The 17,669-nt window shown below is 38.8% G+C and overlaps 1 protein-coding gene and 1 pseudogene across 3 annotated transcripts; both read left to right on the top strand.

The window, feature by feature from the left end:
• LOC126494181 (zinc finger protein 54-like) overlaps positions 1-17,669 on the top strand; it is a 116,521-nt pseudogene that overhangs the window by 81,635 nt on the left and 17,217 nt on the right.
• On the top strand, positions 1,010-13,944 carry LOC126494173 (zinc finger protein 54-like). 3 transcript variants are annotated; one of them, XM_050131409.1, is made up of 5 exons: positions 1,010-1,076; positions 3,145-3,234; positions 7,752-7,843; positions 10,014-10,140; positions 11,957-13,944. In XM_050131409.1, exons 2-5 carry the CDS (start codon positions 3,201-3,203, stop codon positions 13,795-13,797), a joined length of 2,094 nt encoding a protein of 697 aa, XP_049987366.1. In that variant the 5' UTR covers positions 1,010-1,076; positions 3,145-3,200; the 3' UTR covers positions 13,798-13,944. The 3 variants fall into 3 exon arrangements, with proteins under 3 accessions (XP_049987366.1, XP_049987365.1, XP_049987367.1); XM_050131408.1 differs by lacking the exon at positions 1,010-1,076 and adding an exon at positions 1,083-1,404; XM_050131410.1 differs by lacking the exon at positions 1,010-1,076 and adding an exon at positions 1,150-1,292.

Below are 17,669 nucleotides of genomic sequence, written 5' to 3'. Positions count from 1 at the left end.
TTGGAGCCTGCTGGGCTCAGCAGAGGACTAGAGCTAAAGGTAGTGATTCATCCACAATTCATTCATAGCCAACATTTGAGAGGTAAAGAGTGGGCACTATGAGCCTTTCCCCTTCCTAGACTGATGGTGGTCTAATGTGAGGTCAAGGCAAATAAGTACAGCTGCTATGGGTTACTGATTACAACTAAGTACAGCTGCTATGGGTTACTGATTACAACAGCTGTATCAAGTCTATAGCATGGCATGTCTTAGTCCTTTCTCCTTTTTCCCTGCTTATTCCCTTTCCTCCTCCTCTTCCTCGGTGTTCCCAGAGCCACTGACTTTTGTAGGATCGGTACCAAATACTTTCCTTATTTTCTGCATCTGGGACAGCAAGAATCTCTGCATTTCCCATTGCATCATTATAAAATGTAATGTTTTACCTAAAAAACACCTTTAACATGAGTCACAGAAGTCAAACTTGTTTCTGAGTGAGGAAAAAGACAAGACCACCATCTAGTGGTCTTTACAGCGCTGGATGAACTCATCTCTGGGCTGTTAGCAATGGGGTGACTACTGACTTCATGACACGCCTTTTTTTTTTTCAAAATCCAAGTTCCTGAAATGTCTCTTCCCAAAGCAAAATTGCAGTATTTGGTTTTGACTTCTCATGTTTGTGTTAGCGATGAACGGTGGCATCTGAATTTAACCTACTGTCGTTTGTGTAAGTATGTAACCCGGGAGTCTGGTATCACGTAGAGGTTAGGCTGCCTATCTTTTATCTGAAGGGTTCAGAACTCACTGTTGAGTCAGACACCCGGATGCAGCCTCCTCCTAGATCCAGTTCTGCTCTAGGCTGGCAGCAAGTTTGTGGGGAGCTGTGCAGAGCGGGTGCAGGGCAGCCTGACAGCTGGAGCTGTGTGGATGCAAGCCTGAGACGCAGGAAGAGCGCCGGGTCTCACTGGGGAGGAGACACTCAACCGGAAATAGCGTTTAGAGAAAGTCGTTTGCCACTGGTCAGGTGTAGAGGAAGTGCACGCTGGGCGGGGTTGGAGGAGATACCTGGTTAAAGCTGGGGAGGAGGGTTGCTGAGGCCGGTAAGTTGTTCGGAGGAGCAAAAGACGGAAGGGACGAGTACTATTCCCTGTCGGAGACCTGCCCGGTGGGGAATCCGCGTTGTGCAGACCTGGGTGCAGAGGATGCGGCGGGTGTCGCGGGGACGCGAAAACTCCCCGCAGCCGCTGTCACCGCGGGGCGGCCTGGGAAAGTCAGCAGTGGGGGAACCGCAGCCCGGCGGCCCTGGAACCTCCCAGGTCAGAGGAGCTGCGGGGCTGGTACCCAGGAGGGAAGGGTCCAGAGCTGTTTCTCCGCTGCTCATAAGGAAACTGGCTCTGAAATTCTACTGTGGATTTCTTGCCCTCGTCGGTAAATTTTAGATAATATGACTTGAACGAATCCTGACAGGTTTTTTTTTTCTTTGACCTTCTGATTGCTAAAATATTCTCATAAAAATAGCCGATTAGAATATTTGAGTTTATGTGTTGATGTTTGTAAATACAGTTCTCCGTGCTGTGGTGAACAGAACAAAGCTCTTCAAATTTACGTTCATCTACGCCAACTTTCGTGTTACACCACTTCCCTATTCAAGAGAATGGCACACAGAACTAGGGATTTTGCATTTCTAGAGCTCTTTTATATATTAGTCATGAAATGAACGCCTGCAAATTTAATTGAATCCGAAAGTATTTTTTTTTGCGAGCTCCATAGGTATGGTTGTAAACATTAACATTTAAAAGTAAACTTTATTTGCCTTTAAATTTTCATATGACACGTATATACTTAGTAATGTAAAAAGAGCATTTTTAAAAAGTGTCTTTGGCAGACTTGGTGGCACACACCTTTAATCCCACCACAGGGGAGGCAGACTAGGTGGGTCTCAACGATTTTGAGGCTAGTCTGGTCTACCTAATGAGTTCCAGGACAGTCACAGCTTCATGGGGGAGACCCTGTCTCAAAAGAGGAAAGAAGAGAAAAGAAAAAAATGTGTATTTTTCTGCTGAGTTCTTTATGTGCAGCTTAAAGATGGGAAAAACGCAGTATGCTTTCTATAGTATTAGGTCACAGTATTTTCACAGTTACAAAAGGTATTATAAGCTACATGGTGGTGCTGGCCACGCCTTCGGTCCCAGCATTTGGGAGGCATACACAAGTGATCTGGGAGTTCCTTGCCAGCCTGGTCTACAGAGCAAGTTTAAGGACATCCTGCTCTACATAGGGAAACGTGTCTCGGGGGAGAAAAACGAAAAAAGGAATGAAAACGTGTTACAGTATAAAATAATCTTAGGAAGCATCCTTTGAATAATTACAATAACTCATCTACATCAGAAAAAATAGCTAGAATAGCCTTTTGTCTCCTTACCTCAAGAAAATCACTCAGTACATGGACGCATGATCAAACTTATTTTTTGATTCTTGAATTTGCTTCATTTTGACATATGAACTAACTGCATTGCTCTGTCTGCCTCCAAACTTACCAGGTAGACCAGACTGTTTTGGAACTCGTAGAATTCCACCCACTTGTTTCTCCCAGGTGCTAGGACTAAAGGTGTGCACCAACACAACTGTTGGAACTGAAACTGTTGGTTTTTTTATTCTGTGGTCTGTTGACAGCCAGTAGTGTGACAGTGAACTTCTCCAGGAGGAGGGGCCATGCCTGGACCCTGCTCAGAGGGCTTTGTACCAACACTGGATGTTACAGAATTGCAGTGATCTGGTTTCTGTGGGTGAAACTGCATTGCTTCAGACTCCCTTTCTCCTCCTCAGAGTGTTTTGGCAAATCACCCTGCACGTGTGTGACCCTTTTAGAGATCTAAGGCTTCTATCATATTGGGGCTATGGTAAATTCACAATGTCACTAGTGTGTAATATTCTTGTCCCAATAATTCAGTGTTGTTTCTGCACCTGAGTTTTGACTGAGCTGTTATTGAAGTGGCATTCAAGTTACACTAACTGAAAACACTTTCTAAATAATTTCAGCATTCTGACATTGATGACAATTGGGGAATCACTTGTATAATCCTGTATTTAGTTTTCTCTTCATCTACTGAGCACAGTACTGTGTTAGAAATCCAGGTGCTTCCTGAAGAATCTCTTTCTCATGTGCAGGGTCAACTGATCACCCAGACCTGCTCACTGTGCTGCAGAACAAAGAGGCCTGGAAGATGGAGAGGGAGGAGACTGTAGCTAAGGATCCAGGTATTTGGAGGGATTGCAGAAGGGATGGCAAGGGGTTCAAGTGAATGTGGAAGCAGGACATGAAATCAGTTTTCCCACATTCTGTTTCACTAGAAATATTCTGGAGACTTCCATGAAGAAAGATCACAGAATTATCCTGTAGTAGGTTTGAAAACAGGTTCTGCAGAAGAATTGATACTAGGAGTCAAATAAATTTTATTTGACTATGCATTGTAGAATGAGACTGCTTGTCTGTTTCCTGGCTGCCCAGACTTAAATAATAACACAGAAACTATATTAATTACATCACTGTTTGGTCACTAGCTTAGGCATATTTCTTGCTAACTCTTACATCGTAAATTAACCCATTTCTATTAATCTGTGTATCATTGTAAGGATGTGGCCTACTGGTAAGGTTCAAGCTGGTGGCTGGTGTCTTTCTCCTTTGGTACCTACATGGTGTCTCCTTGACTCCACCTCTTCTCTCTATGTCTATTTCTTCCATCCTGGCTATAGTCTGCCCTGTTGTAGGCTGAAGTAGCTTCTTTATTAACCGGTGGTAAGAAAACATACTCATAGGATGAAGAGGGGACTCCTACATCAATGAATTGTGAGGGATACTGTTCTTACTTGTTCATATCACTGATCTTGTCATCATTCCATATTAATTGGTTTTCATTTCTATGAATTTAGTGTATTATAAAATGATCAAATTAATACCTCTAGGCTTATTTATTGCATTCACAATCTTGAAGTTTTGATATTCTAGCACATTCTCTGCTTTCTTAGTGTTAATGTCACCATTATTTCTGAAAATAATACCAGCATAGTTTTATAAGAAATCAGAAAGTATATTTACAGGCTGCCACTCCATCTGTACTGTCTCCCCATGGTGATCGCCTGGTGTCCATGGTCATGACAATTCCTTGTGGTTTCCATTGCTGTGATTTTAATATACTGAGAGATCACCTCTGAGTTTAATCCTCTTCGTATTTTCTGCCTCTGTTGTTCCTTGGTACTTTAAGGATTACTCTCTGTAAAACAGGCTAATGGGATTCAGATAGGAATTGCTTGGAGTCTTAGGGAAGACAGTCCTCCCTCTAGGTTGTCTTGTTGTGTTTGAAAGGCACGTGAGGCATGTGTCAATTTTAACATGCTTTATGTATTCTCGTGTTTTCTGCCTGCTGCGGATATCTGCATTCCCAGTTTTGTCACGTGTACTCTTCTTGTTGGTCAAAGACTTTCTATCTAATGGACCGTTTTGTCATTTGCTGTCACTCTTTCTTCTGTATTTTGATACTTTTGTCTTGATCTTTCTGTCACTGCTGTAACTATCATAAGTCTACTGCTGTCCATAGTCATAGCATTATAAAGAATTCATTCTTTCTCAATATTTTCCATCTTTAGATATGCAACGACTCTTTCTCATAAGACTACATATTTTAATGTCAGATCTCATTTTTCATTCCTTAAATTATGTATTTATATCTTTTGCTTAGATAAAAAATGTTATCTATTTACATTTCAAAAAATTACTGAAAGAGATGCATTTGTTATTGTCTAGGAAGTTGAGTGTGGACACTGACTAGGCAGATTTGGAATCTTTGTATATTACATTTGTATTATTTAAGACCTATACTTTATTATTTTTATGTACATATTGACCATTAGAATTGCTGTTAAGCCCAGTTTATTCAATTCATTTGCTTATTTATTAAGTATGTTATTTGTTCCCTTTGAATTTTTTTTTTATAGATTCTGGCTTTTGATCCATTGTACTATAAAATCTATTTATAGCCAATCAATGTATCTGCTTTGTAGGGTGTCTCTTCATACTTTTAATTGATTTCCATGAATTTTTTTTTTTTTATTTTACACAGTACTGTTTGTCAGTTCCTACTGTTGTATCAAGTGTTACCCCTTTGTGTTACTATGCAGGATTCACTGTTTCGGACCATATATGAAAATCTCTGATTCATTGTTTGTAGGAGAAATTTGAACCTAGGTTCATGTTTTTCTATGTGGATAAATACTTTTCCCAATACCACTGTTTGAAGAGACTATCCAGTCTACAACACGTATTTGTGTAATTTTGCTGACATTCCCCTGGTCATTGCTATTAGGCAGGTTCTGGATCTGCTGCACTATTGCATTAGTCTAATCTGGAACCGCAATGGTGTAACTCAAGCATTACAACATTTTTCTGAGTGCTGTGTACCCAGGGAATTTGTGTCAACATAAATTCTCGGGTTTTCTTTACAATTTTTGTGAAGGTTATTGTGGGAAGTTTAAATGTCATGCAGTTTGAACTGAGAATATAAACATTCGGTGTTCGATAACCATATGATGCTCTTTTCTCTAGGGAAGACTGTTTCTCCAGCTCTCAGAATTCCTTCATGTTTGACTAGGGTTGAGGCCTAGTGAGCTTTCTCTTCCCAAGTTAGCATGTCTCTTGGTGTTGTCCTTGTTCTGCTCCTGTTTAGGCAGCCCTTTGTAAGATTTGAAGTGTGTATCTTCTCTGACTTTTCTAGGAAATGTCAAAGCAAATGTCCTGTTCTGGCTCTTCCACTGTTCCCATCCCCTGTCTCTCAGTGTTCCCTGAGTTTGCTGAAGGAGCGGTGTTGTGTATGTGTCAGTTGGAACTGAGCATCGCAACTCTACATCTTGACTGATTGTGATTCTGTATAATAATCTCTATTCATGTTCTCAAAAGGAACTTTTCTCGATGAGTGGTGAGAACTACATTTATTTCTGGGACTATGGAAAGTTTTTAGGATACAGTTCAGGATTTTGTTGATTTAATAAAGTACCAGTTGTAGTTCTCCACCAAGATCTGTGCCTACACGGGCCCTAGGGGAACTAGCTAGGTTTCCAGTCGCAGTCATGTTTCCCTGTTCTTTGGAAGGTCTTAAGTCCAATTAGAAACTGTTGGTTACCATCAAGGTGTGTGTGCCACTCTTGCACCCTGACAGTTATCATGCATAGCAGATCGCATTTGTGGTTCATGGTTGCCATAAGCGGGTAGGACTGTTGGCTGGCTCCCTCCCTTGGAAGCTTGAATGTTGCCTTCAGGTACCACGAAAGCTAATCTACAGAAAGAAGGTTTTAAGTTCTGATCCAGCTTTAGTCCTTTGTCTTCTATGAGTGAATTGCATGACTTCTTCAATAATAGAGACTCAACCTCTGGGAGGCAATCATGGGCAACAGTAATGGCCTATAATGGTTAGGGAGTCTCTTGCACAGCTGTAATCAACAACTTCTTCTCATGCCTTGTGTGGGTGATTTTGTTAGAAAATCTGTGGCTCTTGTGGGGAGAGTTATCAGCATTATCATTTACACTCTAAAATATAAATATTCAGACATGTATTTTAGGCATTTTTCCTTAGATGGATAATATTGAAAATATAGATGGATTCCTTATGACTATTTAGACATCCTTACCGGTTTTCTTCAGTGTTTATATCTGTCATTTCTCCATAATTAAATCCCTCCCTGTTTTTCCATTTGCCCCTTCAGATGACTTGTTCCATGTCATTCCCTTCTCTATTACCCACCCACTCACACCCACCCACGCACACCCCACGGTGGTCTCCTTCTACTTTCCTGGTTACTGCAGTCACTCCAGGTTGTGGACTCACATCTGAAGATTTGAAGCTAGGAACTTCCTAGGAGAGAGAACAGCCATTGTCTGTCTTTCTGGATCTGGATTACCTCACCCAGAATGATTTTTTCTGGGTTCATTCATTTACCTGCAAAGCTCGTGGTTTCAATTTTCTTTACAGCTGAATTGTATTCCATAGTGTATGTGTACCACACTTTCGCTATCCATTTGTTAGTTGAAGGACATTAAGGTTGTTTACCTTTTGTAGCTATTGTGAGTAGAGCAGCTGTGAACATGACTGAGCAAGTGTCTGTGAAGTAGGATGTTTAATCCTCTGAGCATTTGCCAAGGAGTGGAACATCTGGGTCATATGCTATATTTACTTAACTGAGGATTTTTTATACTGACTTTGAGAGTGGCTAGATTTTTTTTTTGATAGGACTTTTAATCCCTATGGTTTTGCTTTTGATGTTGTTGGTTTAATTATCCACAGTATTCCTCTTCTTTTTCTATGGGAATTAGTGGTTTGCTGTCTTTCCCATGGTTTATTACTTCCCAGTTCCTATATTTATCTATTCTTCAAATGAAATTTATTATTTCCCATTTTCTTAGGGATAATTCCTCTGATTTTTTTCCTTTATATATTTTGCTTTTGATGTGTTGTTTTCTGTCCAGCTTTGTTGAAATGAATTGTGTTACTTCAAAAATACCTTGAACTGCACTTACATCTCCATCAGTTTTAATATAGGATTTTTTGGATGCAATGATATGTTTGGTAGTGATTTTTTTTTTCTCCAATGCTAAAATGTTGTTGCATGATCTTCTGACTTTGGGAATCATTGGCCAGATACCTGGTGTATTTTGTTGCTTGAGTCTTTTCATGTGGTTTGACATCCTTTCAGTATTAACTTTTTCTTTTTGATCCCTTATATAAAAGGCCAACAAGCCATCTATTCATTGCTCCTGAAAGAGAAACTTAAAGAAGAGAAGCAGAAAGAAATGGCTGGCTCTCCAATAAACATGTCCCAGGTCAGTGGTCATGTCCACTCCTTTTCTAGTAATGTATATTCAGACATTGCAAACCTATAATTTTCTGGTTCTGATTATTTTTTAAATTTTATTATAGAAAATATACAAACAAACAAGAACAAAATCACACACTGAAAATACCCAGATCTACAGAGTACACATCCTGATGTACTTTCATGTAGTTAGAGTAGTAGTTGGGAACAGAAGCTCTTGAGCCTCACATGGGATTTTATATTTTCAGTATCAAATATATTTTTCTGAACTTGTCTACTACGAAAAAGAAAACCTGATGAAATTAGAACTAGAAAAGCTCTTAGCTTGATCTCCTTTTTCAAAACTTGTGTTCATTACCTGCATTGAGTCCTACCTCAACCCTGTTATTTAACCTTTCTTGTTTTCTTTCCTCATTTCCTGCTGTGCCCACTTGTACATTGTTTTCATATACACACGTGGTTGACTAGATTCTGCAGACAAGGGAAAACATGGTTTCTTCTTTCTACCACTGTGTGACTTCACTTAATATTGCATATTTTAAATCCTTCCATCTTCCTACAAATTTTATTACATTTTTTCTTCTGCTGCATAGTATTCCTTTTTATATGTATACCATTTTCATTGTACATTCGTCTTTTGTTAGACAATTTACTTGATTACATAATTTTGCTATGATGAATAATGGAGCAATGTATCTGGGGTGTAAATATCTCTATGTTGGGGTATGCAGTTCTCTGGTTGTCTTCCCAGGAGTGACAATCCCGGGTCATGAATTAGTTCCATCTTCAATTTTTTTCAGTAATCTACACTTATTCCCACAATGGCTATATTATTTCACAGACCCCCACACATAAAACAGTTAATGGCGGTCCTTTCTTCTCTACATCCTCTCAACATTTGGTGTCAGGCTAGTTGATAACAGCCATTCTAAGCCTGGAGTGATGCACTATTTCAAAGTAATTTTATTTTGTGTTTCCATGATGACATTTTAAAGACCCTGAAGACTTGAAATATTTATTGGCCATTTGTGGTTTTTGTCTTTAAAAAAGTCTTTGTTCACTTCCTTTGCCTATTTGCTGATTGGCAGTTTTATTTCCTTGGTATTTAGTTGATGTAATTCTCAGTAAATTCTAGGTATGAGCCCCTATCGAAAATGTTTCAGGTACAGATTCATTTTTATTTGATACAACATGAATACTGAAAAGCACATTGAGGACTACAAAATTCAGACACAATAGCTCAAATTTTCTCCAGAGCCATTCTTCTGTGCTATATTATATTAGGAAAGCACTGAAAAGTGACTATAATTCTCAAACAATTTAATATCTTCATTTACTCACAGGAAGTCTATGTCACTTCTGAATTCATTCTCAGTTACTACACATAAATGTACATTTACGACTTAGCTGCAACTGAAATCATTATTTGGCGTGGTTTTGGATTTCGCTCAGTTTGTATAATTCTTTCAGAATGAAATATTCGTCAGAACTTCTGAAATTGTACTTGTCTAAGTTGCCTTATGCCTATTACTTAAAATTTTAGATTATATCAAATGTGGCTGATATAGATTTTTCTATCTGCTTGGTAGTGTCTCAAATATTCTTATAAAAGCAATCCCACATGTTACCTCTTCTTATATGTTAATGTAAAACTTGATAGTATACAGTGCTGTTGCACTCATATTATGGTAGGGAAAAAAACAAAATTCTTTGCCTATAAAGTTATTAATGAATTCTGCCTTCTTTTCTCTTTAATGGACTAGCATTGCACCTAGAATTTAAATATACATACTTAGCATGTTATAATATAGAGTTCACAGAATTGATTCACTATCAATATTTTACTGTGATCCTCAGGTATAACATTTCAAGCACATTTCCTCATCACCATTTTCCTTCTGACACATGTACACTCTGATCCTGTAGGATATGAACACAGCATCCATAAAAGATAAATAACCATGTCCATACCTTAAATACCTGTTGTTTTGTGTATATGCTTGTGATACTATTGTTTCATTCTATATTCACAGGGTTAAGAAATTTATTATTCAAGGTGACTGTATTAGAAATCATTTTTGGTTGACTAATTGTCTTCACTCATCTATATTTCCTCAAGACTCCTCAAATCTAGGAAAGCACTCTGTTTCCTACTCAAACTGTACTTTTTGTTTCAGGGTCTGTTGACATTCAGGGATGTGACTGTGGACTTCCCTCAGGAGGAGTGGGAATGCCTGAACTCTGCTCAGAGGGCTTTGTACATTGATGTGATGTTGGAGAATTACAGCAACCTGGTCTCTGTGGGTGAGATCATTTTGCTTCTAGAATTCCTATCTCATCATTTGTATGTACTGACTTCATAGGTTATAAACTCTATTAAGCTGCCATGGAAACAACAGGAGACTACTGAAAGACTGGTAGGAGAAAAGAACTTTTTCATGGAATTTACATTTTTCTTTTCATTTTCCATGTTAGCGGTATCATGCACCCCTCATTTTGGTTCCAGAATGTATTCAGAAACTTAGTATCGTATAGTATTTTTTACCCATATATTAGAACTCCATGTCCATGATTGTACTGCCATGGTTTTGAATTCTGAGAAGAAATTCAAGGAAACTGAAAATTCGCCCTAAATATGCTGAAGATTGTGACAGGAAATAGCAGTTGGAAGTCATTCCTGTATTCATCTACTATGTGTTCTCTTCATGTAAGGAGCAGAATACTATGTTAGATGTCTGTATTCTTTCTAAAATTCTAGCATGGGTCATGGGTTACCTCACAGGACATTTGGATTATTGCATGCAAGGCAAGCCTGGTCACCTGTGCAGAGAAAATGAGATTGCCCTGGAATGTCTAGAGAAGAGAGTAGTCTTAACGAGGGTGGGCTAGTGAATGAACAGGGCAAGAGTCATGGCTTCCAGTTAAAGAGAAAAGAAGAACTGAAATTCAATTCCACTTGAAAAGACTCTTGATCATTTAACATAGTGTAGTCTTCTGGCTCCAGGATGCATTCTGTCTGTTGTAATATCTGTTAGAAGCTGCTGTGTGTATTGCACCTGAATTATGATGACTTAATAATTAGTACAAATTGACGTTTTATTTGACTCTGCTGAAATGAGAGTGAAATAATTTTCCAAATTTTGAGTTTGATGTGAATGTCCATGGATTAGGATTATTCTATAATTGCCTTTCTTGCTGTTGTGTCTTCATATTAAAATCTTCATTTTCTTTTCAGTAGATAACACACAAACCCCGTTCTGGGAAATACTCTCAGGAGTCGGTGTACAGAGTAGACTTGAGAACAACCCTGTCAGGAACGTTAAGAAACACAGCAGTGTGTGGATCTCAGACAGTGGAGGATAGAGATTAGCAATAGCTGCCCATGACAGCCCTGCCTCAGATAATCTAGAGCCTCTGATGTCTGGCAGAACACTGTCTTTACAACCATTATTAGTATTTTCTTTTCCTCCTCCCTCCCCCGCCCCGTTTTTTCAAGACAGGGTTTCTCTGTGTAGCTTTGGAGCCTATCCTGGAACTTGCTCTGTAGATCAGGCTGGCCTCTAACTCACAGAAATAGATCCTCGCTGGGATTAAAAGTGTGCATCTCCACCACCTGGATGCATTTATTACCTTTGAAGAATCTAATGTGTTTTTCTAGAGAAAGAAATAAACCCTGTGATGCTTTTAAATTAGACTTTAATCCTTAAAGGAATTGGGTCTCCTGAACAGTATTCTGCATGGACTATCACTAGTAAGTGTAAATAATGTGAACCTGGGATTGAATGAAGCTCCTGCTTCTCAATTTCTGAGAAGAAATATTTAAACATAGAGGCATGTTTCTAGATATAATTAGTCAGTGAACTGTATACCAAAGCTGATTCCTCAATTATATGATCTGTCCTGTGCTGTTTGACATTTTTTGTAAAGATGAGATATCTATTATTAATCACAGACACTTGAAGGCTGTTAGGCTGTTTTTGTGAGAATACATAAAATTACAGTAAAAAAAATGTCTAGTTCCTGGTAGACTTACCTTAAGAGACATCTCAAAGTGACAGTCATTAATGAAATGTTTAATCTTGAACCAAACTCTATTATTCTGAATTTTACTCATTTTCAGAGAACTATTGTAAATGTGATCCTGTCCATCAACAAGTGAAGACTGAAAAGGAGTGTTGTCAGTGTGATGAGCTTGGCAAAGTGCTTCATGACCCCTCCACATGTGCAGTATATAGAACAAGTGAAACTACAGAAAACTCTAATAACTACAGGTGCAATAGTCATGGGGATGCCTCTGTTGACTCATCAAACCTAGACAGACATGACAGCATGCACTCTGGAGAAGAACCTTGCAAACCTAAGGACTGTGAGAAATCTTTAAATTTGTGTTCCAGCATTAATAAAGATCAGAGACTCTACACTGCAAATAAAAAGCAAAGGCAGGGAGAATATGATGACTGTTTTGACTCTACATACAGTCTTTTGCAACAACCAATCTACATTAAAGAGAAACCTTACCAGTGTGGGAAATGCAAGAAATGTTTCAGTACTGCCTCAAGTCTCACTGTACATCAGAGAATTCATAATGGAAATAATCCCTACAAATGCAACTTTTGTGGCAAATCCTATAACCAGTGTGCAAATCTTAGAATACATCAAAGACTTCATACTGGAGAAAAACCTTACACATGCAAAGAATGTGGAAAGTCATTTCGACAGTCTGCAGCTCTTAAAAGCCATCTAAAAATACATACTGGAGAGAAGCCTTATAAATGTAAGGAATGTGACAAATCCTTTGCCCACCTTTCCGGTTTCAGGACACATCAAAAAATCCATACTGCTGAGGAACATTGTAGTTGTCAAGAATGTGGCAAGGTCTTTCATCAACTTTCACACTTTAGAAGACATTATAGACTGCATACTGGAGAGAAGCCTTACAAATGCAACGAGTGTGACAGAGCATTTACACACTATGCATCTCTTAGATGGCATCAGAAAACTCATTCTTTAGAGATATTTTACAAATGTAAAGAGTGTGGTAAGTCCTTTCTTGAATTATCACATCTCAAAAGGCATCACAGAATCCATACTGGTGAGAAGCCTTATAAATGTGACATATGTGGCAAATCCTTTACTGTGAACTCAACCCTTAAAACACATCAAAAAATTCATACTGGAGAGAAACCTTACAAATGTATGGAATGTGACAAATCCTTTATCAAGTGCTCACATCTTAGAAGACATCAGAGTGTTCACACTGGAGTGAAACCTTACAGATGTAAGGAATGTGACAGATCTTTTCCTGAGTTTTCAACCCTTAGAGCACATCAAAAAACTCATACTGGAGAGAAACTTTACAAATGTAGGGAATGTGACAAATCCTTTACCCATAACTCATATCTTAGTACGCATCAGAGAGTCCACACTGGAGAGAGACCTTACAGTTGCGAGGAATGTGCCAAACCTTTTACTACATGCTCATATCTTAGAGCCCATCAGAAAATGCATACTGGAGATAAACCTTACAAATGCAAAGATTGTGATATGTCCTTTCTCCGGATTTCTAGTCTTAAAATACATCAGAAAATTCATACTGGAGAGAAACCTTACAAATGCAAAGACTGTGACATGTCCTTTAGTCAGATATCAAATCTTAGAAGACACGAGAAACTTCATACTGGAGAAAAGCCTTACAAATGTGTGGAATGTGACAGATCATTTAGCCACATGTCAAATCTCAGAACACATCAGAGAGTTCACACTGGAGAGAGACCTTACAGTTGTAAGGAATGTGACAAATCCTTTACTAGGTGTTCCTACCTCAGAGCACATCAGAAAATTCATACTGGAGAAAATCTTCACAAGTGCAAAGACTGTGACATGTCTTATATTTATCTTTCGAGTCTTAGAAGACATCAGAGAGTTCACGCTGGAGAGAAAACTACCATTCTCATGATGTGACGTAGCATTTCTCATTATTCTCTGCTTATAAACCCCAACATCATACACAATAGAAGCATAAATATAAAAACTTGTAAAAGCCTTTAAAGAAGATTTAAATCTTAAAAAATATGACAAGAGTTTATATTAAAATAAAATTGTGTACTACTAGCTGTATGAATTTTTTTTTTTAAATGTATCTGGGTTCTTTGCCTACAACACTTTCTGTGCACTACATGTTTGCCTGGTGTCTGTGAATGCCAGTAGAGTGCATGAGATTCCCTAAAACTGAACTTCCAGACAGTTGTTTGTTCATATGTGTGTGCTGGGTATTGAATCCTGGTCCTTTGAAAGAGGAACCAGTGCTCTTACCTACTAATTGATGTCTCTGACCCCTGGGAAAGCTGTAATAAAATCATTTAGCTTAGTGGGGCAATGCTGATGGTACCTCCCTTTAATGCCAGCACTGGGGAGGCAGAGGCAGGTGAATACATGTGAGTTTGAGGCCATCCTAGTCTACAAAGCTAGTTACAGGATAGCCAAGGCTGTTACGTAATGAATTCCTGTTCGGAAAACCAAGTAAGATGACCTAAAAACTGTTCATCTTGTTCAACATTCAAGAATTTATAATAATGGTAGACTTAAGTAGTGCATGCCATTAATCCTAGCACTCAGGAGGCAGAGGCAAGACGATACCTAGTCTCAGACTATCCTGGCCTATGTAGTTAGCGCCAGAACTGATAAGTACATATACCCTCTCAAGTAAATGGTAGTAACATAAAAATATGTGACAAAGATCTCTGTACTGTACCTCACAAAATTCATAATTCTGAGAAAGCATATAAAAGCATGTCATCTATAATTCCCATATATTTCTGTTCACTAGAAATCACACCCACCATACACACTGAATTTGACAAATTTTTGACCTAATGCTAAAATTGCCAAAATAAAAACAAATACAGTATGAGATAAAACACAAGGAAATGTTCTAGTAGATACTTATCTTTTGTTCACTTTCAAAATCTTTAATAGGGTTAAAACTTATACTATAATGAAGGTGAAAAGCTGTAAAGAGATGAGCTGTACGTGAGACAACATGAGTTTATCACAAACAGAATCCTCATGCACTCTGAGCTTGGTGGTGCATGTCTTTAATTTCCAGTACTCAGGAGGCAAAGGTGGGTGGATCTCAGTGAGCACAACCTGGGCCATGGTGGAAATTTCAGAACAGCCAGGGCTATACAGAGAAACTCCGTTTGGCAAAAGAAAACTAAACAAGATCCCTAAGGATCAAAATTCATTTTGAACTACTGTTGGTAGAGCGTGAGACTCAATCTCAGGGTCGTGGGTTTGGGCCCCATGTTGTTCTGTGGGAAAATGGTTTGTACCCTGTCACTTATATTTTAAATAAATGGTAATTGACTAGTAGCTAGGCAGGAAGTAGAGGCAGGGCAACGAGAATTCTAGGAAGAGGAGAGTTCTGTCTGGAGTTGTGACCCAGCCACAGAAGAAGCAGGATGTGACTGCCTTACAGAATAACATACCAAGCTACATGGCTAACATAAACAAGAAAAATGGGCTAATATAAGTTTTAAGAATTAATAAGAAATCTGAACTACGAGGCCAATCAGTTTATAACTAATGTAGACCTCTGGACAATTTCTTTGAGACTTGAGGACTGTGGGAACCGGGCAGAACAGAAAACCTCAGACAACAATGTTGGGTGCCAATTTGTTGGAAGAGGTTTCTGTCACTCTCAGCTCTGCAATAATCGCTCAGAAACTATACTATTTGCAATACTGTTTGGCTAATAGCTTAAGCATATTTCTAGATAACTCTTACATCTTAACTCATTTCTACTCACCTGTGTATCGCCACGTGGCTGTGGCTTACTGGCAAGTTTCCAGTGCATCTGTCCCTAGTGGCGACTACATGGCTTCTCCTGACTTTGCCTTTCTCCCAGAATTCAGTTTTCTCCGCCCTAGCTCTGTTCTGTCCTGCTATAGGCCCAAAGCAGCTTCTTTATTCATTATTCAATAAAAGAACATATATACAGAAGGACTTGCCATACCTAACTACTGAAGAAAAAATGTCTAAGTATTTACTCCACACTATAAAATAAAATGAAATAACCACCATTAACTACCAGTAGACCCTCATAGAGATAAAGTAGACTCGTGGGACCCTTCCTCGGCCACAATGAAATTTTATTTGTGCCAATATTACAGTTACTTTTTCATAGTACTTTCGGAACAGGTATGAGTCTCTTTATTACCCGCCATCAACTGAGAGAAGACTTATTTCAGCAGGGTTGAGAGTAGAACAAAGTGATACTTATAAACAAATACATAGTTGGAAGATTAACAACTTGATCATTAATGAAAAATCAATAGGTTCTATCCTTGGACTATATTCCAAGCCTTGGTTTATGAGTATGGCATGAGTTCCTCTCTATAAAACAGGATTCAAAACCAATCAAGAGAGTGGTTGGTTATGACCATAAGCAGTCATTCTAGTATTGTACCAGTGCACAAATCTTGCCTAGTAGGTTTTTATTGTAAGATGCAGAATCCAGGGGTAACTAAGACCATTGACATCATTTCTTGGTCAGCAGTCTATGAAAGGTAACCAGGAAGGAAAGTTTCCCAGTATGTTCAAGATTGCTGTCTTTCTATCTTGCAACAAAGGTGTTTGATGTCTTTAGCAACATCATGTACTTAGGGTGTCTAACCAAGAGCACTGGCAATGACCTCTTTTGTTTGGGGTGCATCTGGGGCCTCCCTGCCATTAAGTCCTAGGCAGAAGACTATAGTGATACTTTTATTGTGCTTTAACAAATAAAGCTTGCCTGACTGGCAGAACTAAGCCACTAGAGACCAAGTGGTAGTGGCTTACACCTTTAATCTTACTACAATGGAGTCCCACACCAGAGACAGGAAGGGATATGGCTGTGTGGGGTGAGGAATTTAAGTCAGACGGAGACAGGAGCTCAGTCTGAGGTTTGGTGGAAACGGATGGATTCTGAAGATGGCATTCAGGACAGGATCACCCCATTGGTCTGAACATTGGTAGAGGTAAAAGAACTCAAGTAACTGGTCACTCTGCTTCTACGACCTTCAGCATTAACACCTATATCTGTCTCTGGGTTCTTATTATTTTATATAAGTAAATAAACATTTATTTGTTTTTTGATTTTTCGAGACAAGTTTTCTCTGTGTAACAGTCATGGCTGTCCTGGAACTCACTTTGACCTAGTTGGCCTCAAACTCTGAGATCTGCCTGCCTCTGCCTCCCAAGTGCTGGGATTAAAGGCCTGCGCCACCACCACCTGGCATTGGTTCTTATTATTAATACCAATTAGAATTCATGTTACATCAGGCACCCAGTATTTTGGGTACAATCTATGAAAAAAATTATTTGTGGCTTTGCACGCAACGGCATAGGCCAGACCTACACACAGCTTGAGTAACTGCCTTGTCAGCCAGGTTTTCCTTTCTTCTCTCCTAGAGGGCTTTCTCTGAAACCCCTTCTTGGGGTAATGCCAGACTAGATTGCTGCCTTGAAATCTAGTCAGGTTTTTACTGCTCTACACAGTAGCAGTCAGCCTCACGTCTTCATTGTCATCAGCAGCAGATTTGGTGAAAAAATTGGGAATTCTTAAAGGGAGGAATTAAATGAGTTTTTTCTCCACAATAAAAAATGGGAAAAACAATTATGGTAGAGAAAGTTAGGTATCTGTATGTTATGTAATGTATGATTTAAAAATGGAACAATTAAATGAAAGGATAATCAACCGGGATTGACATACTTTTAATTATCATTTTGGTAATTCTTGTTTTGATGACTCATGGTTTAATCTCTTAAAAAGTTGTTTGGTATGAGGGCCAAGG

The sequence above is a fragment of the Alexandromys fortis genome, unplaced genomic scaffold (genome assembly GCF_014885135.2).
Source record: "Alexandromys fortis isolate MF-2015 unplaced genomic scaffold, M_Fortis_MF-2015_v1.1 scaffold_351, whole genome shotgun sequence".
Classification (NCBI taxonomy): Eukaryota; Metazoa; Chordata; class Mammalia; order Rodentia; family Cricetidae; genus Alexandromys; species Alexandromys fortis.
Note: the sequence above shows the minus strand (reverse complement) of the source record. Positions and strands in the feature narration are given on the sequence as shown.